Here is a 16,466-nt window from a genome sequence, read left to right as displayed (position 1 = left end):
AACTGAAATCTCTGGGGACTTTCATTGTCTTTTTAAAAAAGTTGTTTTGTGGAATAACTGTGAGAACAAAAGCCGAAGGTGAATCGTGTCTCTCTTACGCATCCCAGGTGGTACAAAGGGAAGAGTCACATGACTACCGCTGCCTCTTCAGGGTGTGTTTTGTTCCCAAGGACCCCCTGGACCTCCTGAAAGAAGACCCAGTAGCCTTTGAATACCTCTATCTGCAGGTGACCCGGTCTGCCCTTCCTAAAATAACAGTGGTTGTTCTCAAAGGGGGCACATTGGGTTATTTTGAACATGAGCTCAAGGCAATTAATTAAGCAGCTCCCTGGTAGGGATTATCTTTATCTGAGGGAGAGTGGGCCTGATTATCCCTCAGCATTCCTTTTTATGTTACTGAGTTGCTATGTTAGGAGATTTGCAATATATTAATGAAATTAAGGCTTAGTCCTCGATGTAGATGATACATTTTCTAATACCATTTAGGATCTTTAGAGTTACAGTTTTTACTGCTAAAAGGGGCATTAGTACTTCAGAACCTTACTTCAGAAATGATGAAACTGGGTCTTGGAAAGGTTACATAATTTGCCTGGGTTCCCCATTTGGTGGTGGAGCCAAAAATGGGTTCCTTGATCTCCTAGCCCGGTGTACCACCTGTTCTGTTTCCTTAGGTGAGGTTTATTACGTCATTTTTATTCTGATGAAAAAATCATTTGGGAGACATCACCATTTTACAGATGAGATAACTAGGTGTATTGATTGTCCAAAGTCTTATAAAAATGGTGGCAGCAAATAATAACAACAACAGCAGCAGTACTTTATATTTGAATAACACAGCGTCCCTATACCTGCTTTCAAATGCATTATCTAATTTAAACCTCAGAGAAGCCATATAAGGTAGATGTGACTATCCTCATTTATCAAGGGGAAGTACCAGTGCGCAGATAGTCTTAGTCAAGTAACCAAGGTCACACAGCCCAGAATTGGCAGAGCCAGGTCTCAAAGCTGCCTTTCACCTGAGAGAACAAGGAACACAATCTGTTCTTGTTTCCCAGTTCCTCTGATCTAATCTCTCCTAGAGCTGCAGCGATGTGCTCCAGGAGCGCTTTGCCGTGGAAATGAAATGCAGCTCTGCGCTCCGGCTCGCGGCCCTGCACATCCAGGAGCGGATCTACGCATGTGCCCAGCCACAGAAGATCTCTTTGAAATACATAGAGTGAGTGGCAGGGGACTTCTGTGTCCCGCCAGCAGCAGCTGTGTTGCATTTGTAACTTGGCTGGCCCTGGGCCAGGATGGCCGGATTCACAGAAAGCTGATAGTCACCCACCTACCCATCTGTCTGTTGTCTTCCCATTCATTTCCCTCTCCACCCTGTCCAACCCAGCCTGGCTTCCCCAGATATCAGAGCCTGGCTGCTCCCTCTGGGGCAGAAACCAACTCCAGATGGAATGACACAGGATCCCTTTGTAATTTCCCAGTTCCTGGGAGGATGTCTTGGGAAATCAGTTGACAACTTCAGCATAAAGCTCTTCTGAGGGCAGGAATGCCTTGAAGATTCATTTGGTGTGAACCAGTCATGTTGCCTTAGATTCCTATTAGGGTAGTTTCAAGTCCTGAGGTTCTGATACCTCCTGATTCTCAGTTTAAAATTTCACCTTGCTCTGTGTGGTGTCACCCCGATTTGCTAACCTCTTGCCTAAGCATCAAAATCGGATGGGGAATTATATTTTAAAAAATAAAACAAATCCTTGGCCTTACCCCTGATATACTAGGTCAAATCTATAGGGAGTGGTACCTGAGAATCTGTATTTTTAATGAGTTTGTTGGGAGGTTTTGAGGCTGTTAGGCTGGCATCATTCTGAAGCATGGCCTCAGGGATTCCCAGGTGCTATGTGTTGCCCCATGAGAGTGTGCTATACAGGTGTGATGAGTCATGAGCTCCTAGAATGACCATGGGGTTTAATTCCTGAATGGCTGTTTTTTGTGGAGTGTGTGTGTGTTTGAATCGATGGATGGATGGATGGATAGATAGATAGATAATCACACACACACACTCTTCATGTATATATTTACATACACTCCACAAAAGCAGCCATATATATCTTCTGCTGAAAAAGAAGCTTATAATTGCAGTATTCTTAGAACACTAAGTACTGAATCAAATATAATTATGCTCTTCATTAGAGTCAAGTACACTGTAAAAATGGGCCTCCTTGTCTCCAATGTCTTGTGGCAGGAAGGATTGGGGAATAGAGAACTTTATATCTCCAACTTTGCTACGAAACATGAAAGGAAAAGACATCAAGAAAGCCATCAGCTTCCACATGAAGAGGAACCAGAATTTGCTGGAACCCAGACAGAAGGTAATGTAGCCACGGCCCTTGTCGATCACACAGCTGTCTGTTGTGAAACCTCAGGGAAAGAATTTTCAACATTGACTGCATTTTAGACAAATGAAAACTCTGACTTCAACAGTCTTTTTCATTTTCTTTTTTCCTTACTTAAGCAACTTATTTCTGCTGCCCAGCTACGTTTAAATTATCTACAGATCCTTGGGGAACTCAAGACATACGGTGGGAAAATCTTTAATGCTACTTTAATGGTATGTATTAAAGAACTGTGGGGTCCTACCCTTATAAAGGTTGCAAGAGGTTCTCTGAAGATCAATGTATCTGTTAGCCTAAAATTCCTGAGGATTGGGTCATGGACTAGAATTTGTTTGGGAAACTAAATATTACGCCATTAGGGAGTGTCTATCAAGACATTGCTTAGAGCCAGCCCTCTGACAGATGCTGGGGGAGGCAGAGCTGAATGAGATGTGATTCCCACCCTAAAATGATGGAGCAAGGCACCCAACAAGACAAAGCAAAGCCACAAGAGGCACAGGACCATTGCTGTGGGGTTTGATGACAGAGGCCACCACTGCTAGCTTCAGGTTGAGTGGGAAAGAAGGGGTTAAGGAAAGGCAAGAAGGTTGGATTTGGCCAGATTTCAGTACAGAGGAAAGGCGTTTTGAGGGCAGGGTACTGTAAGAAGTTTACCCTGGAGCTTTGGGTATACGAAGGTAAAGAGGAAAAAATGGAAATCACGAAGGAAAGATAAGAAAGTTAGACTGACTGCCATGCTGGGGCCCCGATTGTTCAGAAGAAGGGAAGAAGTAAGGGGTGGAAGGGTGAGAAGGGAAAAGAGAAGCAAAAGAGCCCCCTGCTGTGTTACCCATTCCTCCCCTGGCCTGCTTTTTGGAGCCTAGGCCTAGAGCTATGTGCTTTGCCGCAGTCAGTGATGGGGGGTGTGGCCTAAGGGAACTCTCCCTCACCACTCAGTCAGCCCCAGAACTCTCCAGCACAAAGCCAGACAATTTACCAGTTATATATATATATATATATATTTTATAATAGCAAAACTCCTTTCAGTGCATTTGGTGTGCCTCTCAGTCATTTACAGCAGTGATGGGTCAATTTAATCAGACTGCTGACCTAACAATGTAAATGGAAAAAGAGAATCAGTGTTTTGAGAGAAAGGAAGAGCATCAGATAGTCAGAGAAAGGGAAAAATAGATTGAGTCTTTGTACAAGTAGAGGACTAAATGGTAGAAAAGAGACTAGATCACAGCAAGGAAACTTGAAAGTACAAGAAAAACTGCCCACTTTTCCCAAGGGCTAAACCTGCCCTCTGCCAACTGTCTAGGTCCCATCCCCAGCTCCTCTTTACCTTTCCTGTCTAAGGAAAGAGCTGGTAGTGGGAGGAGAAACCAACCACGTTGAACTGGCTCAGGGTGCTTGCTGGGCACTGGGGGTTACAAATGTAGATACATGCAGACTCTGTTGTCAGGGACCTTAGCATGGAATATGACTTAAATACAAAAAATTACAGTAAGAAGTCTTACCTCAGTGCTATCAGAGAAGTGCAGAGGATATGGTGTGAAAACAACACAGAGGAAAAGGACTGTTGTGGTTTGAGGAGCAGGTCAGGCCGATGTTTTCTGTAGGCAGTAGGTTTTGATGGAAGCTGTTAAAGAAGGGTCAGGATTTCAGTAGATAGTGATGACAGGCAAGGGATTCCAAGAGGAGGGCACAGCATGAATATAGGTACATAGGTGTGAAACTATATGGTTGTGTTTATGGAACAGGTCAAAGTCCTGTGGTTTGATTCTCTATTGTGAAGTGTATTATGGGAGATAAAGTTATACTTAATTTGTCTGTAGATGGGGCCCAGGTTAGGCTATCATCTAACTTGGTAGTCTAGGGGAGTGGTGGTGAGGACCTGAAATAAGAATCAAGGGGTTTGCAAAGAGAGGTATCATGTCCTACGTGTACAATGTATTTTTTCACTAGCTTGTGAATGGAAACTAATTCCCTTTCCCCCCTTCTGCAGTTACAGGATAGAGAATCCTACATTGCCCTTCTAGTTGGAGCCAAGTATGGCATTAGCCACATTATCAACAGCAAACTCAACATCATGTCCACATTGGCAGAGTTTGCAAACATCAGTCGTGTAGAGCTGACAGAAGAGTCTGAGAAAGTGAGCATGGTCAAAGTGCATCTTCAGAACATCAAGGTAATACGTGGGGAAGAGATTTTTGAGTCCAGCGTCTGGAATCTGGGGCTAAATATTCAAGGGTAGTTTATATGAGTTTGGATATTAAGAAAGTCTAATGTCCAACATTTGCTTAAGAGGTGGAATTGTCCATTCTGTCCCATCAAAGGGAAAGTGATGAACAGGGTGCATTTTCCTGGACGGGTCCTAAAAGGCTTTTATATAAACTGAGCTGGACCATGTACTTTCCTGATGGGTTCAGAAACTTAGATGGGAGCACCAGAGGGTTTTATTACATGCATGGGACCAGAATGGCTGCCCAGGATTTGGGGTGGCAGCAGTTAAAATGGGTAAATGGTGTGGGGTACTTCCTGAGCCTCTCTGGAAGGTCCTACAGTTATCCTGCCTTCCTTTGATTTAATCCCAACATGCTCAGGGCTGGTGCTTCATTCTTCTTATCCCCCTCTCCTCCTTCTCTACTCGCTCCTGCTTCTTTTCCTTTTCCAGGTCAGGTCTTGAAGGGGTCCCATGGTATGAATGAACAGGGTAGGGTGGTTGGGATAGGGGGACAGGAGACATTGTGGAGATTGGATGGGAGGATCCCACTGTGCATGTGTGAGTGTGTGTGCATGCATGTGTGGTTGTGGGTGTGCACACGTGTGCACACTCATTTCAAGTCTTGTAGATGAGAAAATGGGACACCAGGGGGCCTGCCTGTGGACCGTGGCTGGATTTAGTCGGAATCTCTCACTGGCGCCACATGGCCTTGTTGCCAGTCTTCAGACTATCTCTTAGCCCTTTATAAACATAAGAGCTCTCTTTACTTTCAAAGGTTCTGACTTTGCTGCTGGAATCCAACAGTGCAAAAGACCTAGCCTGCCTGATTGCTGGGTACTACAGGCTATATGTCGACCCAGTTACCTCCGTTTTCCTCTGGCCGGGAAACAAACAACAGGTGCACCGGGTATCCGCTGAAGAAGGTGAGGCGCTGAGGCTTGCCCCAGTAAGGACAGGCCCACTTCACTGCCTTGTAGGTCAGGGCAGCCTAAAAGGAGGTGGTACATTGAATGGATCTGAGACTCCAAGTGGAAGTAAGCAGTTGATCTTTCCAAAATCCTAAATAGAGAAGCTTTCTTTGTACCTGAGAGTCCCCTAAAGCCAAAGAAGGCTTTGGAAGGTCTCTGATTCCCTGCAGTATTTTCTAAAAGCATCTCTAAGATCCACTGCATTTTATCTTTCTTTGCCGGTAAAACAAGATGTCAGTTATTTGTTCAGAAAATACAGCTGACCTAGCTTCTCTTCCCATTCCTGGGCACTCTTTTGCATTTTCTTGAATTACAATAAAAATTCTCAACCTCACATGTTTAGAAGAAGGGGGTACCTGGAGATAGAAGGGAAAATCATATGATGTAAGGAATGAAGTAGGGGAGGCCAGATGAGATGAACATTTTCCCAGGCCAACTCCCAGTTTCTACCAGGCTTTGCTTCAGCACTACTTTTTTTTTAATTGGGGTATAGCTGTTTTACAATGTTGTGTTAGCTTCTACCGCGCAGCAAAGTGGAGTTCCCTGTGCTCTACGGCAGGTTCTCATTAGTTATCTATTTTATACATATTAGTTAGTGTATATATGTCAATCCCAATCTCCCAATTCATCCCACCCCCCCCTTTCCTCCCTTGGTGCTTCAGCAGTATTGATGCAGCATTTTCCCAGTGGTTTGCTGATAAATGTTTAACAGCTGTCTCTGCAGGGATAAAACAAAACAAAACAAAACAGAATTCTAATTTGAAGCAATTGCCTATTTCCATGGCATAAACACTCCCACCATGACTAATTTCAAGCCCCCCATGTGCTGTCACTGAACATGAAGGTGGGGAGAGGTGCTCAGTAGCGCACCATTACATGGCATTTCCTCCATGTGGATAAAATAGGCATAAGTAATCATAGATACTGGATGAGACTAAAGTAAAATAATTAGGAAGTGAAGATTTTGTGTGCTTGTTACCTTTGTCTTTCACACAATTTATGAACAAGGGATGATACTTCTGAATATGGTCAGGGAGACAGCGCCCCATGGAGTGGTGCTGTTGTGGAGGCCTGCTGGGGGCGCAGGGCAGGCGGCAGTGGTCACAGGAGGCCTCCAGAGCAGGAGGTATTTGTAAGAGGTCATGAAGAACATGGTGGAGTTAACCAGGCAAAGAAGGGAGGAGAGATCCTTTGAAGCAGAGGGGACACAATGGAGGCATAACACAAAGGGTAAGGTCGTGATGTGTGAGAAGCTCCCTGTAGTGGCTGGAGCATGGGAAGGCTGCAGTGGGTGACCAGGCTGCTGAGAAGGGGTGGGGGCTGCACTGTGACAGGGGACAAAGTTGCTGAGGAGGGGTATGGGCCATCCTGTTAGAGGGTGACCAGGCTGCTGAGGGGATCAGGGCCATCCTGTGAGAGGCCCCAACCTTAGTAGGAGAGCTTAGGTGCTTCCCTGTAGACGAGAGAAACCAAAAGAGGGTTTAAATAGAGTGTAATGTGATCAGAGAGAAGTTTAGAAGGATCACACCTGGAGGATTATGGTGCATGAGAAATTGGAGACCTGGCTCAATGCCCCCCAACACTCTCACCATGAATCCCTCCCAAGTACCAGCAGTGGATGACTTTTAACTTTCCTAAAAGCCCTGTGGCACCAGTAGGTCCCTAGGCCAGGCTTCAGAATGGTGCCAGCCTAGCAGCCTCAGAACCCCCAATAAAGTTGCTAAAATACGGATTCCTGGGCCTCACTCCCTAGATATCAGACTCAGTTCATCAGGGCTAGGTCCAGGGATCTGTTCTGTTTTGTTTTTTTTAATATGATTCCCAATCTAATTTTGATGCCCAGTCAGGACAACAGAGCTGAGAGTTTTAGGAGGGCCTTAGGAAACCAACTAAATACCCAGATGTTTCCATGGACAGATAGATCTCCTTGGATATGGAGGTAATCCTGTCTCCTTTAGTGGTTGTTCAGATAGATGTGGGAAAGGAGACTTGACACTGTGGGGAGAACATGGAATTTGGAGTCCCATGGACCCTGTGTCAGTCAGTGTAGCATGACCTGGGCCTGTCACCCTTCTGAACCTCAATCCTCTCATCTGGAAACTGGGAGGGCAGGCAGAGAGGGGGCGGGAGGATACATAAGCATCTGCCTGTCCCCAGATGCTGTTTCGTAACCCTTGGTGTCTCCTGTGTTTCAGGCTACGAATCCAGGGCATGCAGTGACTCCGAGGAGTCCTCTGAAGTGGACTGCATGTTGGAGCCCCTCTCTGACAGACACCTGCTGAAGCTGGGCCCCTGCAGACCACTTGTAGAAGAGGAGCAGCCTCCTGGGGACAGCTCCACGTCTGAGGTGGCCGAGAAAGGCCCAAGCACCTGCGGGGCCAGCAGCAAAACAGACAGTGCTGAGTCTGAGGCATCGGACTCGGCCAACGCTGAGAGCCGAGGCTGCAGGACCAGTGGCTCAAGCGAGTCCATGGATGCCCTGGAAGAGGATGACCTGGACGCCTGCTCCTCCAGCAGCTCCGGCTTCTTCCACCTGGGCTCAGTAGGCTTCCCAGAGAATCTTGATTCTGACAGCCAAGAGGAGAGAAGCAGGATCGAAACCAGTGGCTTTCTCTGTCTCCTGGACCTGGCTCGGAGAGCCATCCCTGAGTGCCAGAAGACAGAGTTTTCTGAGAGTCCCGCTCCTGAGACCTTCAGCTGGGGACCGGAACTGAGCGCGGTCAGGCTGGACCCCAGGATGTACGAGGGCAGCCAGATTGACTACTACAACCTGTGCACCAATGTCTCCCCCGCCAGCCACCTGAGTGACAGCTCGGACAGCACAGCTTCCCGGCAGGGTCGGGGCCTGGCAGCCTGGGCCCAGCAGGGAGGGCCTGAGGCCCAGCCCAGCTCCACGCTGCAAGCGCTGGCCCTGTGCCTGCCGCTGGCCTTGGAGGATGGCAGTTCGGATGAGGAATACTATGATGCAGCTGACAAGCTCACACCCCCAGATGCCTCCTCAGGTGAGCCCTCCCTCGCAGGTCTGTGGATTGTGCAGGCAGCTCCTCAGCACCCACCGGGGTCAGGGGCCAAGCTTGATGGGAAAACAGGTAGGTAAAGCACGGTCCTTGTTCTCTTTTGAGGTGGGCCAGCTGGGCTCAGTGGATCACATTATGGGCATCCCGACTTCAAGTAAGGGCTGCAAGGGAGGTTCAGAGAACTGTGGGCAGGCAGAGATGGGTGGCATTAATTCAACAGTGGCAATCAGGGAAGGCTTCCCAGAAGAGGCAGCAAATGGGCCAGGCGTTGTAAGATGGACAGAATTTACACAGAAAGAAAAGGGTTTGACAGCCCAGCAGAGGGAAGCAGCTGTGCCATTGTTGACCCCAAAGCTTTAAATGAGGCCTTGAAACAAAAAGAACCTAACTGACAGGCTGTTGGTGGCCCTGAAGGGACCCGGACATAAGGCAGGGGGATCATGTTTCTTTCCGGATCCTCATCCCTTCCTCCACAAAGGGTGTGGGGTGTCTTTCCACACAGAATGACTTCCTAAGCTGACCAGAGATCCTTGTGGGATTCAGGTATAATGTTCCAGGTGCCCAAGGCACCTATGCTTAGTTGTCTCCCTGAAGCCTTGTCCCACTGAATAGCCGATAGTTATGAAAATCAGACTCAGACCAGACAGAGAATTTGCCCAGGATCATGTGGCAGGAAATGGTGACTGGACCCACAAATTGACACGCTGTGTGACATTCACACACACACACACACACACACACACACACACACACACACACACACACGCTCTCTCTCTCTCTCTCTCTCACTCTGAACTCTGAAAAAAAAAAATTGGAAAATAGCACACAGACATTAGGGGTGACCTACTAAGAGCTGGGGAAGCTGCAGCCCTTTTCTTTGTTCCAGCCCTTTCCTGTTGTGCCCTGCCCTCTAGTGGTTTCCCGTTGCTCGTGGGAGAAAGGCCAGCTTCTTAGCAGCCCCTGCAAGGCTTCTTGAGGCCCTCTGTGACATGGCCTCTGCCTGTTTTTCTCCTTCCCCCTGAGCCCTGTCCATGCATTCCTGCCACACAGACCTCCTTGCCATTCTTTAAAAGTGCCCAGTTATTTTCTACTTCCAGCCTTTCCACCTGAAACATTCCTCATCCTGATCTATCAGGCCTCAAATTCACTTCCTCTGGGAATATTAACCAGACTGCCAGGACTAGGGCAGGTCTCCCCATCCCTGTCACACACCCTGGGTGCTTCCTGCCTGGCACTTGGCACTGCCTGTAGTTGCATATTTATTTGTGTGATTTTTGTATTGATGTTTCTCTCTTCACTAAACTGAAAACTCCTTTGAGTGTGAACTGTGCGTTTCACACTCATCTCTGTGTCCTGGCACATAGTGCCTGGCGGTTGCTGCTAAATGGATAAATGAATGCACTCTCCACCATCTACCCTGACTTCGTTAACCGACTAGAAACCTATGGCCAGATTGTGCCCTGCTTCCCACAGAACCCAGCCAACTGCCATCCATGCCCCCAGCCTTGCCCTTCTGGGTCAGCCATTATGCTAGAGGCAAGATGGGCGTGAGACAGACCATCAGTCAAGGCCTTCCTTTATGGGAGTCCAGTCAGGGATATAAGGTCCACACTGGACACTCCCTCTTTTACAGAGAGCCAGTGAGGAGCTGGGGAGACAGCCCAGACCTGGGACTCCTGAGCCTGGGGTCTGGTCTGGCCCCTGACTCAGTGTGGGAGCCTCTCCCTTTTTAGGCTTCAGAAACACCCTTGGTCAGTGGCTGTAGGTGGCCTAGAGCGGCAATTCCAAAATGTGGCTGGAATTCCAAAACATCGAAATCACCCAAGGGACCTGTTTAAAATATGGTATATTCCTAGACCCCAGCTTCAGAGATTCTGATTTAGGAGGTCTGAGGAGCAGCCTAGGATTTGATGAAGTTTTTAATAAAGTTCAGCCAGGGTGCAAAACACTGGTCTGAGTCTAAGAGCCCTCTGATTCTCAGGTGCTAGCCTGTGATCTTAATTCCTTCTGGCTGATTCCCAGGACTTCTTCACAAAAGTGCATCTCCTTGCAGAAAGATCCATCCTGGTATGTGCAAGACCCCTCGTGCCCATGACTGAGAGTCACAGCCACTTTTTGTCAAAAGGAAGCTCGCTTGGGACCCTCACCCATGTAGTGACAATCATAACAATGACAGCACTGGCTCCCTTTAGTGAACACCCATTAGGCACAGGCCTTGTGCCAGGAGCTTGATACGTACTAAGTCATCTAACCAGCATGGCAGTGCTGATCGACACCACTGGTACTGACTGACTTGGGTTAATGTAAGCACAGAGAGAAAGTGTTGAAAGGATGTAAGATAGCTTAGAGAATTGCCAGCAGAGGTGAAGACCTGGTTCAGACGCAGGCAGCAACCAGATCGGGGGTGGGATAGCAGGATTCTTCATTGTACTGTCAGGATACTGTGGCTGCAAAGAACGGGCTCTACTGTTATTTGTGTTTTGTTTTTTTTTTTTTAATCAATGTGTTTGAGTTTGAAATTTTAGGAAATTTTGTGACTGACTTTCTAGGTCATAAATCTGACCACTTGGCTGATGTGGATAGGGCCCCTTCATTAATAGTTCCAGCAGACTGTAACCACTGGGGAGATGTCATTCCCCAAAAGGAAGTTGGGGTACTGTGACCAAAAGATAAGGCAATGGATCTTGGGCAACCAAGAACCAAAAAAGGTCTACCACGGTGATCATCCCCATCTTTCAGAAGAGGAAATTGAGGAGCTCAAGATTTAACATGCCCACGGTTACACAGCCCAGCCAGGATTTGAACCCAGGCAATCCTGAGTCCTGAGCCCAAGATCTACAAGTCTTTTTGTTGTTGTGCTTTTCATGTTCTTTTTTCTTTCTTGGTTCTCAGGGCTCAGAGCTGCTTCTGCTGCAGAAACCAGTGCCACAAGCTCACAGAATAAGGCCAGCACTTGCAGCCCTGAGGACAGCCTGAATCCGGAGCCAGGGGGAAGAGAGCCAAGCAGAAGGGGAGGGGTGAAAAAGTATGCCAAGACCCTGAGGAAAAGAAGGTCTTTCCTAAAGACCAACTACACCTGTCAGGTCTCATTTCCCCTGATGCCATCAGCCTCCCTGGAGAGCGTGGACGACGTGTGCTACTATGACCGGGAGCCCTACCTGGCCCTCAGTGCACCCTCCCCAACTGTGTCCTGTCTGCAAGACGTGCAGGGTGAGCCTGGCCTCCTGGAGACCAAGGCCCTGGGGCTGCTGGCTCCCCTGAGGGAGACCAAGAGCAAAAACCCCGCCTCCCGGGCCATGGAGATGGAGCCAGAGACCATGGAAACCAAGTCGGTCATCGACTCTCGAGTGTTTTCTATTTCTGCCATTCGCCTCCGGATTGACCCCAGCCATAAAGAGAATTCTGGGATTGCCCCTCTGACTGCCAGTGTTGCCAGTTCCCCAGAAAACACTCCTCACAGTCCCAACCCAGGCTTATCTGGCCCAGATACGGCTCAGGTAGGGCTTCCCCAGACCTCATCTCCATTTCAAGACTCGGATGGCAGTGCCCCCCGAGAACTTGCCATGGAGCTTGGGGACAGCACCTCCTCCCTCTCCAGTGCTGACTTGAACCCAGACAGAATCTGCCTGACCAGCAGCCCAGGGCCACATAATATCTCTCAAGGAGGCACACTAGAGCTGGGAGGAGTCCAGATAGAAAGAGGACTGGGATCTCTGTTTACAAATCATATGCAAGAAACTGCCCCCCAGGACACAGGGTCTCTGTTGTCTCCTCGAGACAGGCCTAGAAGTGGTGAATGTGGAATAAATTCAGAAGAGAAGATGGCTTCTTTCCCTACGAAGGAGGAGCAGCAAGGACAACTATCTTTGGAACATGATAGAGAAGTTACAAACAAAAATGGCACCAACTTATTTCATGATGAATCTGAGAAGGATCCAGGTGACCCCAAGGGTGACATGTTGAATGCTGTTCAACAGACTGTTGGTGTCAGTGCTCCAGCTGGTAGCATGGTAGCCTCCCTCTCCTTGGAGACTCCTGTAACAAGGACTGAACAGACCCCACCACATTCCCCCAGAGACCCCCAAGGACAAAGCAGAGAAACCCCAGGCCAAGCCTGCCAGGCCCAAGAACAAAAACTATTGGCAGAGCTGGATTTAGACCTGGATTTCTTGCTTAGGGACCAGACCATTTCATCAGCTTTCCCTCTGGAGGTCAAGGCAGAGCCACCTAACCATGTGATAGGGGAAGATACCACCCCTAGGGACACTCCTCAGCAGGTCTGTTTGAATCCAGGGCCTTCTCTGCCAGAGCCACTACCGCGTTCTCAAGAGGAGCCCCACTTAGAAGGTTCAAATCATTGTTCACTGCCAGAAAGCAAAGACAAAAGCCCTAGCATGTGCCTTCCTAATGAGAAGTCTTTCCTGTGCTTTGCCCCAGAAAGCTATCCTAAAGTTTCTGCCAGTCTCAGGACGGCCACATCTTCGGGGTTTGCAGGCGTGAATGAGACTGTGGCCCCTAGAACTGGGATGGAGCAGTGCAGCTGCCAGTTCTCCTATGCCACGTGCTTCCGTGGCCTGCAGCCAGAGACGGAGGAGGAAGACAGGGGCCTGGAAGCACACCCCACAGCCCCCCTCACCTCACCACCCTCTGCAGGAGGCCAGCTGGCCCTGCCCTGGAGGCCTGCCCGGGTCCACAGCTGCAGCACTGAGCCCCTGTCGAGGAACAGCCACATCTGGCCGGAGTACTGCGCCAGGGCTCTGAGACAGCTGAAAGCTGCCCCTGCCAGCACCCCCGAGGGCTTCATCCAACTCACGGAGAGCTTGCTGGAATTAGAGAACATTTTAGAAGCTTCCTGGGGAAATGGGAACACGCACCCTCCCGAGAAGTGCACCTGGCACTTTTCTGAAAGCAGGAGCCGCCTCTGCATGGGCTCCCAAAAGCTCCTGTTGAGCTGTCAGCACGTGATCAGAACGGACCAGTCCCCCGAGGAGGTGCAGGTTGCTGTGCGCGACACCTTCCAGCACCTGGTCCAGCTGGCCGGCCTGTGCTTCCAGTTCACAGCCTGCAGCCACTGCTCCACCCGACACAGAGAGGCAGCGGGGAACCTGAGGGATGTGGTGTACACCTACCACCAGTTTGTGGAGGCCGCTAAGCTCACCTGCGAGAGAGGCTACCATGACCTGAGTGTGAAACTCTTGGCCCGTCAGTGTACGGCCCTCACAGCTGCTGTATTCTGTTTGACCCAGAAGTTCTGGTTCTCCACTGCCCTGTGAGAGGGCCAGTTGGCCAGACCCCCTGCCCTGCCCTGGACACTTCCCTGAGCAGCTCCTACCATTCCTCTGCCCACCCCTCTCCAATGTTTATTATTTAGAGTGTTCAAATAAACCGCTGCTTACTCTTTGCCTGAATCATACAGAGTGATGACAAGTTTGGGCCAAAAGCATCCGCTCATATTTGTTCAGCAAACATTCACTGGCTTATTCATAAAGATGAGGAAGACAAGCCTCTGCCCCTGGCCAGGATGCTCACAGCCCCTCTGGGTGGGTACAGACAAGCAGATTGCCATCAGTAATGTGTGTACCCTAGGAGGAGCATACCCTGCGAGTGTGGAAGCAAGAAGCCACAAACTGTCCCAAGAAGGCAGGGATGAGGGAGGAAGGTGGAGCCACTGAAAAATTGTCTTGACTTCTCACATCACACTGATTTGGCAATAACCTCTGCAAATAGGAGTGAATACTTGGGATATTTGATAGATTCCACCTTCCCAAGTTTTGGTTTGCAGCACCTGCGCCCGGAGGCCTGGTATTCTTGGCGGCCTCGCTGCGATAAGCATAGGTTGCCACTAGGTGGCAGTAAGCACCTTAGTTGCCTGGCCCCCCATATCCAGGTGTGTGCTCTGTGTGTTACCTGAAATTGACTCCACCCTCTATCCGTTTTAAATATCTAAAAAGGCAAACATTAAAACCCTGAACTAGATTTGCCTTTTTAAGAATAATATTAGAGCAAAAGAAATATATTCAGAACCTTTCTCACTAATTCCAGTAGAGCCATTTTAATCCCTGTTAATCTTGGTGGGACCTTGGTCGGACATGCTACTTAACCTCTCAGTGCTTTGGTTTTCTCTTCTGAATATTGGGGATACTAGTGCCTGCTTTGTAGGGTAGAAATCTAGTAAATACTCAAAAAAAGTTAGTAATAATCCCCAAAGTTTATGGATTCTTCTCCTAGTATGAAACCCTTCCTTGCATTTTGTTTTCAGACTCCAGGAAAACTGACCTGAAGACAGCCTTGGGAGGTCTTTTTCCCCTGGCTTTTCTGTCCAGGCAAAAGGTGGTTTAGACACTCACTTTGGGCTATCAGAGTTTACTCAAGCGGTCCTTCTGGGGCTCCTGATCAGTTGTGGGCTCAGTGCTTCCTCTGCAATTTGTCTCCTCTAAAGTTCCCTAATTTCTCTCCTTCACCCAGCAAAAGCAGGGCAAAGGTGAGGGTGTTAAGTGACATAACCAAGCTCTTGCCAATCAGAAGGAAAGCCATATTTGGGGAGAAGAGAAGAGAAACTACCCATCCCCTGTTACCAGTTACTTAGTAGCCAGTTAACCAGTACTAGTGCCAGGAAAAGATTTATTTTCTTAAAGACCTGTTTCTTTTCACAGAATACTTTGAATAAAATTTAAATAAGGCTCTTGAAAACAGATTTAAAGTGATTTCATGACAATGGAAAATAGGAACAATAGGACACCCAAATACTAAAAATTGTATGATGCCAAACAGGACTTGAATACTTTTACTGTGTTCACAAACTTAGGGAAGGAGCTCAGGACTTCAACGCAATCAGAGCTTGAATCCTGGCAGTGTTGTTATAGGTGCTTCTCTGAGCCTCATTTCCCCCAAATGACAAAAGGAAATAACACTAGTCTCATTTAGTGATGGCCTACAATGTGCCAGATGCCTTATTTGGATAACTCGAATACATTTTCTTATCAACACAACACCCCAAACTAGAGATTGTTATATAATACACATTCAGCATTATTGTGAGAAATAAGTTCTCATGGAAGGCAGGATGGAGACTGTGAAGCCTCAGGCACAGGCACTCAGATGTTTTGTTTCCTTCTTCCTTTGCTTCCTCTCCCCTCAAATCCGTTAGCTTCCTTGGGTTGCTACTGTATGGAGCCAGCATTTTTGCTCTGAGCCTCCATGAGGTGTACTAAGTCCCAGAAGTTCTGAAGCAACCCCTCATTGCTTGTTGAGAAGCTAAAGTACAGGGGGTTTGCCATGTTTAGCACTTTCTCTGAGATACACAGCTCCCTACATGAGAGCAGGACAGGACTGCCTACTCCCCAACACAAGAATCAATTGTTTAATGACTGAGAAACGACTGGATATTTACACTCCTTCATTTTTCCACGCACCAACATATTGGCGGATTTATTTCTTTAAACAAACATTTATGGTACACCCATGCCAGGGTGCCTGATGTAGGATTATGGATGTAAATAGTTGGGTGAGAATCTTATCTGCAAGGGCTCCTGGTCCGAGAGGTAAGATGACATGTAGAGATAGAGACCTACCTAAGGCATGGTATGCTCAGGACTACCAAAGAGAACAGATAAGGTGCTGTAAGAGCTCAGAGGAGAGAAGTAATTTGGGGGTGTTGGGGGGAATGGTGATCAGGGAAGGCTTCCTGTAGGAGGCAGCATTAATTAGAACTAGTATGTCAAGAAGTGTTGATTGGGGACTTCCCTGGTGGCGCAGTGGTTAAGAATCCGCCTGCCAATGCAGGGGACACGGGTTCGAGCCCTGATCTGGGAAGATCCCACATGCCATGGAGCAACTAAGCCCGTGCACCACAACTACTGAGCCTGCGCTCTAGAGCCCATGATCCACA

At 48.2% G+C, this 16,466-nt stretch overlaps 1 protein-coding gene across 1 annotated transcript in view; it reads left to right on the top strand.

Moving 5' to 3' along the window:
• FRMPD1 (FERM and PDZ domain containing 1) overlaps positions 1-13,851 on the top strand; it is a 46,260-nt gene extending 32,409 nt beyond the window's left edge. Inside the window, exons 8-15 of the mRNA XM_024734458.1 lie at positions 108-227; positions 1,080-1,216; positions 2,237-2,363; positions 2,507-2,602; positions 4,375-4,557; positions 5,369-5,516; positions 7,757-8,563; positions 11,471-13,851. Coding sequence (XP_024590226.1) covers positions 108-227; positions 1,080-1,216; positions 2,237-2,363; positions 2,507-2,602; positions 4,375-4,557; positions 5,369-5,516; positions 7,757-8,563; positions 11,471-13,851 — 3,999 coding nt within the window. The remainder of the gene's footprint in view (positions 1-107; positions 228-1,079; positions 1,217-2,236; positions 2,364-2,506; positions 2,603-4,374; positions 4,558-5,368; positions 5,517-7,756; positions 8,564-11,470) is intronic.
• The last annotated feature ends 2,615 nt before the right edge of the window (positions 13,852-16,466 follow it).

This window comes from Neophocaena asiaeorientalis, unplaced genomic scaffold (assembly GCF_003031525.2).
Source record: "Neophocaena asiaeorientalis asiaeorientalis breed wild unplaced genomic scaffold, Neophocaena_asiaeorientalis_V1.1 scaffold192, whole genome shotgun sequence".
NCBI lineage: Eukaryota > Metazoa > Chordata > Mammalia > Artiodactyla > Phocoenidae > Neophocaena > Neophocaena asiaeorientalis.
This window is presented reverse-complemented; position numbering and strand designations above follow the sequence as displayed.